Below are 8,089 nucleotides of genomic sequence, written 5' to 3' on the forward strand. Positions count from 1 at the left end.
GGCAATGGCAACACTAATCCCTGCAGAGAGACGTCCCCAAGGCCCAGAGGAGAGTTGTGACCGTGCACGCCGCTAAGGGCGGCCATCGACGCTCTGTTTCCTGATCTCTAGGTAGTGGTTACAGGTGGTGGTCGGGTCTGGAGCTTCCCCCAAGGTTTTCCGCAGAGGAGCAGGTGAGCAGGGAGGTGGGCGAAAAGCTCAGGCTCAAGCAGAGGGTGGCTGCAAGCCTGGGACCAACGACGTGGCAGGAGCCCAGGACCCCACCCCCGCCAGGTGCGGCCCCGCCTCAGCTTCCGTGCCCTGCGTCGCCTGGCAACCGGTCTCCCTGGCGACGGGGACGCTGTGCCCTGGGACAGAGCTTGCGGGACGCACCAAGACCCCAGACCCCATGGCGCAGAAACCGCTCGGCACCGAGGCCGCGGAACGCATGAACTTTGTGGCCCAGGACAAGATCTGGTAACGCCGGGATCCGGTAACCCGGTGGGCTGGGGGGTTCCCACCTGGAGTGTGCGCACCTGGCGGCCTGTTTCCCCACGACGTCCGGGAGGTGCTCGACCTCTGGGCGCGAGGGGCGTGCGCTGAGGATGGTCAGGGGCCTTAGTAAAAGGGGACAACGTTACGGACACGAGGGCGACAGGTGAGTCTTCCTCCCTGTCCTGTCAGGCCCATCGGGGAGGCGGAGACGTGAGAGATTTTGCACCGACTAGATTTGCTCTTGAGGGTCGACCAACATGTTCTTATTTTTAAAATTGATCCGATTTAAAAGAAAACAAAAATCTTAATATTTGCCCAATTTGAATGAGAGATACAAGTGCACTTTAACTCTCAATGATTTTCCTGGATTTTTAAGTAATAAGAACTTTTAATTAAAAAAAACAACCATTTTCTAAAAGATTTACCATCAGCAGACATTTGTAATGGGTATTTTTAATTGATATTCTAGCAGAGTGCTAAATACTATCCCGTCTCTTTGAAGTTTTAACCGATATGGGAAGTTACGAATTTAGGTTTAGTTTTAGTTACAAGGAAGCAGAACTGCTTACCGCCTGAACTACCGTTTCCTTGTAAAACCTGTATTAGTCACTTCATATTTGTCTTTAAATTGGGTTTTACTTAATAAATTTATAGGCAACTTTACATCACTCTCATAAATGGAAAACCTGTATCATTTGGCATAATATACATAGCTATTAATTTTTTTAGAAAAACTTTAGCCAAGTATCCCCAGTAGGAGATACTGCCATAGCAGGGTCTGTTCCCTCCGTCTAAAATGCCCTTTCCTTCCTTCTCCACCAAACTCCTACTCATCCTTCAAAACCCAAATCAGATGGCTCCTCCTCTGTGAACAGGGCACAGGGCTAGTAAGCACTTGAAATGTAACTGGTCCAAATTGGGATGAGCTGTAAATGTAAAATATACAACAGATTTCAAAGGTTCATACAGAAAAAACGCTTATTAAAATGAATATCATCTGTTTATTTTTATTTTCTTTTTAGCGTGTCCACTAGAACATTTGAAATTATGTATGTGGCTCCTGTTTGTGGCTCACATTACATATTGACTGGAAGTAGACTCTGCCTCAGATGCTCAGTGCTCAGGGCAAAGAACTTGGCCGGGGTCTCCAAAACTGTCAAGACCCTAGGGGCTGCCGACATGTGCAGATAATTGGTTCCAAAATAGAGGAAGCTAGAAAAATCAAAATGACTACATGTTTAATTAGATGTTTGCACAATGTGAGACGCCAGCTCATCTACTGCGACTCAACTCTCGGGTAGCTATATGTAAATTACATTACTGGGGACAAAAGCAGAGCTGGGTCAGGGTGGGCAAGTGAGGCACCTCTTGCAGTATGTAAGGAAGTGCTCAATGCCAAGGTCACATAAATGCTGACACTGCACTGGCAGGACCCTGGGAGTGAGCGCCTCCTTACATTTTGCACCCCAGTGCCTCACTTCCTACTGCTTTTGCCCTGAGGACAAGGGTATTTACTACGTGCCTCCATAACCGTTTAATATATGCCCATCACTATGGGACACAGGGCCTCCGAAGTAAGGGCTCTGATACCTGGAAGTCCCCTGGGACAGAGTCAGCCCAGACTTGTCTGCTCCTGAGTACCTTTCCCACCCCGCCGTCACATCCAGCCAGCGTCTCTCGTTAGCCGCGGGTCTCCCTCGGTGCTGGGAGGAGCTCAGTGGTGGGGCCTGGCTCCGGCACCCAGCTCCGTCCCTGGCACAGAACAGCCATCCAGTCGACATGCATGAGGACGGTAAGATCTTCCCCAACGGACCTTCCCTGCCCGAGCCTCTTTCAGATGTTGCCCAGCGCTCAGGAACTTTCTTTTTCAGGAGATACCGTCTGAAGGCTGAATCCGAAGCACGGCAAAACTGGCCCCAGAACTGGGGGTTTTTAACAACCCCCTTCGAGGAGGTAAATATAAATTTTATGAGTCCTGAGGTTATGGAATCAATCATTTTGAAGTATGAATGGTTATGAGGTCTATAATTTGCGAGAATAAAATTAAAGAGCATGTTGTAGGCAAAGATTGCTAACTCTGAAACCAGAAGGTTCCCTCCTCCCACAAATTACCGAGGACTTACTACATGCCTGGCACGTTCCAGGTGCCTCCTCAGAAACAGCTCGTTAATCTGCACGCGGCCCCCTGTGCAGAGAGGAGCTCATTTAGGCCGATTTTACAGATTGGGAAATTCAAAAAACTGTAGGCCAGGCGCGGTGGCTCATGCCTGTAATCCTAGCACTCTGGGAGGCTGAGGCGGGCGGATTGTTTGAGCTCAGGAGTTCGAGACCAGCCTGAGCAAGAGCGAGACCCCAGCCCCAACAAAAAATAGAAAGAAATTAATCGGACAACTAAAAATACATAGAAAAAATTAGCCGGGCATTGTGGCTCTTGCCTGTAGTCCCAGCTACTCGGGAGGCTGAGACAGAAGGATCGCTCGAGCCCAGGAGTTTGAGGTTGCTGTGAGCTAGGCTGACACCACGGCACTCTAACCCGGGCAACACAGTGAGACTCTGTCTCAAAAAAAAAAAAAAAAAACTGCAAATTCACACAACTAATAAGGACCACACCAAGGTGAGAAGCTGGTCAATCTGATTCCATGGCCACCTGCCCTCCAATTCCCATCTATAAAATGGGGTGATTGTCCTACTTGCCTAATTGGGCAATTATGAGGTGCAGATAGAATAAGACGGTCTGTGGACACCTAGTCAGGCCTGGAGATGGAGTGGCAGATGAGAGGTTGTTGGGAAAATACTCTTGGCATTCCCTAAACCAGTGATGGCAAGTCCAGCAGTCTACAGGGACCAGACAGGTGACAGAAACAGGAGAACGGCCGCCCATGATTAATAGGGAGAGGTAGGGACTCAGGCAAAGAGACCACTGGCTTTGTCCAAAGTGGCGCCACCATCAGCCCAGCAGACTGCTACCATATGAGGAGGCCAACTGCATATTCGCATTGCCAGAGAGTCCAGAAATCCAGGTGTTCAAATGAAATCTTCCGAGTCTAGAATAGTGGCTCAGATGTGTCAAACACTGTACAGACACATAGACTGCTTACGCGGGCTTCCGTGGAGTGGTGGCCACCAGCTTGCAACCTCTCGCCCCATCTCCAGGACAGAACACGAGGAAGGCACACTTTTTCGGAGGGATGCAGTATGAAAGAACTGTATAATTCAAAACAGTCATGATTCAAGGCAGCGTAAGCTCCATTTGTAATTCACCCCACCCCACTAGCTTTGAAATTATGCCATTCCTAATGAGTTTTGTTAATTCTTAGAGAGTTACACAATTTGAAATTTTATGCATAAAATGAGTTCTTATTAATATAATATGCATAAAAGAGTCTATATTAATATTCCTTATATGTAATTAGATTGGGCGTTCAAAGAGTTCAAAATCACTTTAAAAATTAAAAGGGGGAGTGGAGGCTTTCCTCTAATATTTTAAAGGTGGGTCCTGTAATCTTTCTGGCACCTTTTAATTGGAGTCCATAACCCATCAAGTTTTCCCCAGTTCCTCCGAAGGGGAATGTAAGTCAGTGGGCTGCAACGAGCAGCGGGAGGGGGCTGCGGCCCCCACGCCACTCTTCCCTGGCTGTGTGACTGGGACAAGCCTGAGCCCCGCTCTCCTCACTTGTCACATGTGGTTTTCCGGGGGGGGGGCGATAAAGAGAGCACCTCCCCTGCCTCGGCCTGAGGTTTCCGTCTCTGGGGATTCTGTTTCAGCTGATCAAGTGTGAAGAAGAACCCCCCACCCCAAAGCCCAAAATCGAACTTCCTGAGCGTTTCCGCATCCGGCCAGTGACCCCAGTGGAGAAATACATCAAGGTTGGAAAAGTCATTTTTAAATACTCATTTTTCTAAATAAGAAATAAGCCCCATTGGAAATTGATCTCTCCAGGTGCACAAAGCCAACAGCCAAAGGTAAGAACCCAGCAGCGCCCGGCACGTGCGGAGTCCGGTTTCCACGCCCTTTCCGAGCCCAGCCACGCGAAACTTACCAGGTTCAATGCCTCTGCGTATGCATATGCGAGGGACATTGACTCTTGCTCAGCAGAAGTGGAGGGAAGCCAGGAAAAGGAGGGGCTTAAGGTGCTCTTTCAACCAACAGTCACAGGGCGTGGGCAGGAAAGCAGAGAGGGTATGGGCCCAGGCTTGGAGGCAGACTGCTGAGATCCAAGTCCCGCTCTGCTGCTCATCTCCTGTGTGATCTTGAGCAAGTGGCTTGACCTCTCTGTCTCCATTTCCTCCCGAGTTAATGAGGCACCTACTTCTGGGAGCAGCGTCGGGCTTCCGTAGGGTGATGTGCCTGAAGGACTTAGAACAATACCCGGCATTTTTAGAGGGTGGTTGGTGATTCTCAGCCATCACTAGGTGCCAGGTGCCTGGTTGGGCAAACAATGATGAACAAGAAGACAGGACCCCAGCCCATGGCCTGAGTCAGGGGAACCAACATTAAACAAGAAAATCAACAAAATTCTTATCTGATATGCTAGTCGCCAAGGAGGAAACAGGCAGGTGATATGTTGCAGGATGAGAGAGGATGGGGTAGTTAGGAGAGGCTCCCTGTGGAGGTACCCTTTGAGCTGAGGAGCCCCCAGCGGCCAGAACAAACTAAAACATCCTTTCTTCCTAAGTGAGACTCCTGCTTAGGGACAAGGGCGGAGACAGAGCCTGTTGGGTGGAGGGTAGGGACAAGGACCTCGATTCGGGTGAGAAAGGTACTTAGCCTCTGCTTCCCTCCGAACCTAATTCCTTGCCCAAGAAACGTTAAATGATTTCCATCTTCCACCTTCCCATCCCCTCTTCGGTGACCAGAGTCTTTAAGAATATACCTATTTTTAACAGGTAACCTTAATACCCAAAAGGGCAAGCTGTGGAAAGCCTCCTTCCCTCCTCCCAGGAGCTGCTGTCCCCAGCCACCGCGCCCTTGCACAGAAGCAATGCACACGCAGGCACACGCACGGCTCGCCAGCCTTGCTTTCCTATGACACAGCTTGTACCACATCTTGCAGAGTTCTGTGCACCTCTTTCTCTTAGAAGTTTATCTTAGAGGTTGTTCTGTCTTGGAGCAGGCAGCGCTGCCTCCTTCTTTTAACTGTGCTCCGTGGCGTCACTGCGTCTCCTGTGGATGGCCGTGTGGTTCCGTCCAGTCACTGGCTGCACAAACAGGGCCTTGAGGTGTCTCTCGCACTCACATCGGTGTGCACATGGGTGGCTATTACGATATCTCAGGATAAATGCCTAGCGGTAAATCGTCAGGCCAAAGGGTGTTTGCAGTCGCATTTTCAGAACACACTTGCGATATTGCCCTTACTCCTGCAACGCCCTGGTTAACTGGTGTTTTCATCCCTCTGCCAATCTGGTGGATGAAACGTGACGTCTCTGGTGGATTTCACCTGCATTTCGTTTGCAAGCTGGAGAGACGTGCAAGCTGGTCTGTGTGTTCCCAGAGCCTGGCCTGATAAGCGCTTTGACACGGCTTCCCTGTGCGCAATCTGCCCGTAGGCGGCTCAAGGACACTTTGGCCACTCTGGTGCTCACTGGTGACCCTCCCTACACGTAGCCTCTCAGGAGATTGATTGACACATCAAGAACATGTGCTAAGGGGCCTCGTCCACCAGGGGCCTCCGGACCACTCAGAACCTTGCCCGCCTCCCGCCACCTCGCTGGAAGATTCTGCTAGTAAGAGTGGACTGTAACCAAAGCGTATTAAACCTCTTTATCTTGGTTCTTCTGTTAGAGCAAACATCCCTCGCTGTTGCCTTTCTTCAAATCACCTGATAAGAGCAGAACAGATTATTTCAAAAGGAGATGAGGGGAACCTGCCTAAACGTTTACCTTCTTGTTTTCCAAAAATGTCAAGTCTGTCCAAGGAATTGACGAACGAAGGTGTGTTTTTTCATTCCAGGTAGAAGCCCGTTTTCCTTTTGGTTTTTTAATTAAATTCTACTGTTTTTCATTCCCACGGTCTCTACGATTTCACGTGTGCATCCAGGTGGATGTGCGTGTGTGTAAACACGTGTGTCAGAGCCTTCTGATAAAAACAGTCGTAACAAACAGAAAACCATCTAATGACATTGCCCTATATTTTATAAAGGGCAATGAAGACTGTAGTATTTGATGTTTTTGCATCTTACCTTTTTTATTTTTAATTAATTTATTTATTTTGCTCTCTTACCAAATAAAAATTTTACCAGATGTCATAAATTAAATACGTGAAGCATTACGAGATAAAGAAACACGTCTGATGTCCATCACTTCCAGGGAAGACGTGACCCTTAGGGTCCAGCTGATTGGAATGTGCTTATTTTTTCAGCACTCATTGGGGACACTGGCTTTTCCCTCTGTCTTTCCCGCCCCAGCCCTGGGTACCTCCGGGACACGCCTCGTGCCGCTGTGGCCCACGGTGTCTGAACCCCTGCATTTCCATTGCAGGTCCTCCCCTCCCCGCCAGTCCCGCAGACGACGCAGGGCTTCATCGGCTGGAGGTCGGCGGTGCCAGGCCTGAACAAGTGCCTGGAGCACGACATCGAGATCCAAAGCTGCAAAGGGGCGTATGCCAGGGAGCTGCGCTGGCCCAAGCAGGGCGTGCACTGAGTCCAGCCCGCGCCCCGCCTGGCGCACGAATGGCAGGCGCCGGGCACCCGGGCCCAGGCCAGGGGAGGGAAGAACTCGCCCGCGTCCCTGAGGACATAGTTCCCTGCAAACTTGCTCATGGGATGTTGCAAAGAACACAAAGTGTGCCTTAGACGGTCTCAGTTCAGCAGCGCCTCCCTTCCAGAATGTTCACGTACATACCCGTTCTTGGCTAATGTAATGAGGAAGGCAAAATTGATTCTCAGTGGTTTTTTTGATACTTTGGGAATTTCTAGGTATAGCTTTTAACAGAAAAACAATAATCGATTTAACTTTTAAAATATTTGTCTAGGTCAATTCATGCAGTTTTCAATTGCACCTATCACCATCTGTACTTATAATGAACTTGTTGATCAGGTATTTTTGTACCCAGATATCCCTGAGCCTACTTTTCAGGAGGAATAAAACACTTAGAGGATCTCTTGACTCTCCTTTGCAATAGGACAACAGCTTTAAAGGCAGAAATGAGACCAAGATTTGTCAATGAGTGTAGATTTCCAGGAGAAAATGGGCTTCCCGGGCACTCTAAGAAAACCAGCTCTGCCAACCAACCCCAAGCCCCCATCCAGCACCGACAGCACTCCACTGGGCCATCTGCCTTCCCCGAGGACATCACCCCTTGGTCAGTGTGTTATTTCTGGTTTCTGCCTAGCTCTGTCGCTCTCCTCCTAGTCCTACAAATGGGAGACAGGTGTCTGGCTGGCCAGAGACTTCTGCTGAAGTCCCAGCCTCCACACCTGTGAATGTGGACTTATCTAGAAATAAAGGCATTGCACACGTGATTAGTTAAACTAGGACGAGGTCACACTGGAGCAGGGTGAGCTCTTCTCTATGACTGGCACCCTCACAAGAAGAGGAGAGACGGAGACACAGGAGGACACGGCCACCACGTGAGGCCACAGGAGGATGGAGGCGTAAATCAGAGTGATGCCAGGAG

General features: G+C 49.5%; 1 protein-coding gene across 1 annotated transcript; it reads left to right on the forward strand.

Moving 5' to 3' along the window:
* Positions 1–340: 340 nt before the first annotated feature.
* On the forward strand, positions 341–7,121 carry LOC105820080 (chromosome unknown open reading frame, human C20orf85). Its single transcript, XM_012656488.1, has 4 exons — positions 341–456; positions 2,346–2,427; positions 4,240–4,341; positions 6,952–7,121. Exons 1-4 carry the CDS (start codon positions 389–391, stop codon positions 7,111–7,113), a joined length of 414 nt encoding a protein of 137 aa, XP_012511942.1. The 5' UTR covers positions 341–388; the 3' UTR covers positions 7,114–7,121.
* Positions 7,122–8,089: the final 968 nt, after the last annotated feature.

The sequence above is a fragment of the Propithecus coquereli genome, unplaced genomic scaffold (assembly GCF_000956105.1).
Source record: "Propithecus coquereli isolate 6110/MARCELLA unplaced genomic scaffold, Pcoq_1.0 Scaffold503, whole genome shotgun sequence".
Lineage (NCBI taxonomy): Eukaryota > Metazoa > Chordata > Mammalia > Primates > Indriidae > Propithecus > Propithecus coquereli.

Bases quoted from the DNA above. Each gene is read 5' to 3' on its own strand.
- LOC105820080 (XM_012656488.1), top strand. From the start codon at position 389: ATGGCGCAGAAACCGCTCGGCACCGAGGCCGCGGAACGCATGAACTTT. The intron at 457-2,345 runs GTAACGCCGGGA...TTTCTTTTTCAG, and splicing joins GTGGCCCAGGACAAGATCTG to GAGATACCGTCTGAAGGCTG. The intron at 4,342-6,951 runs GTTGGAAAAGTC...TTTCCATTGCAG, and splicing joins CAGTGGAGAAATACATCAAG to GTCCTCCCCTCCCCGCCAGT.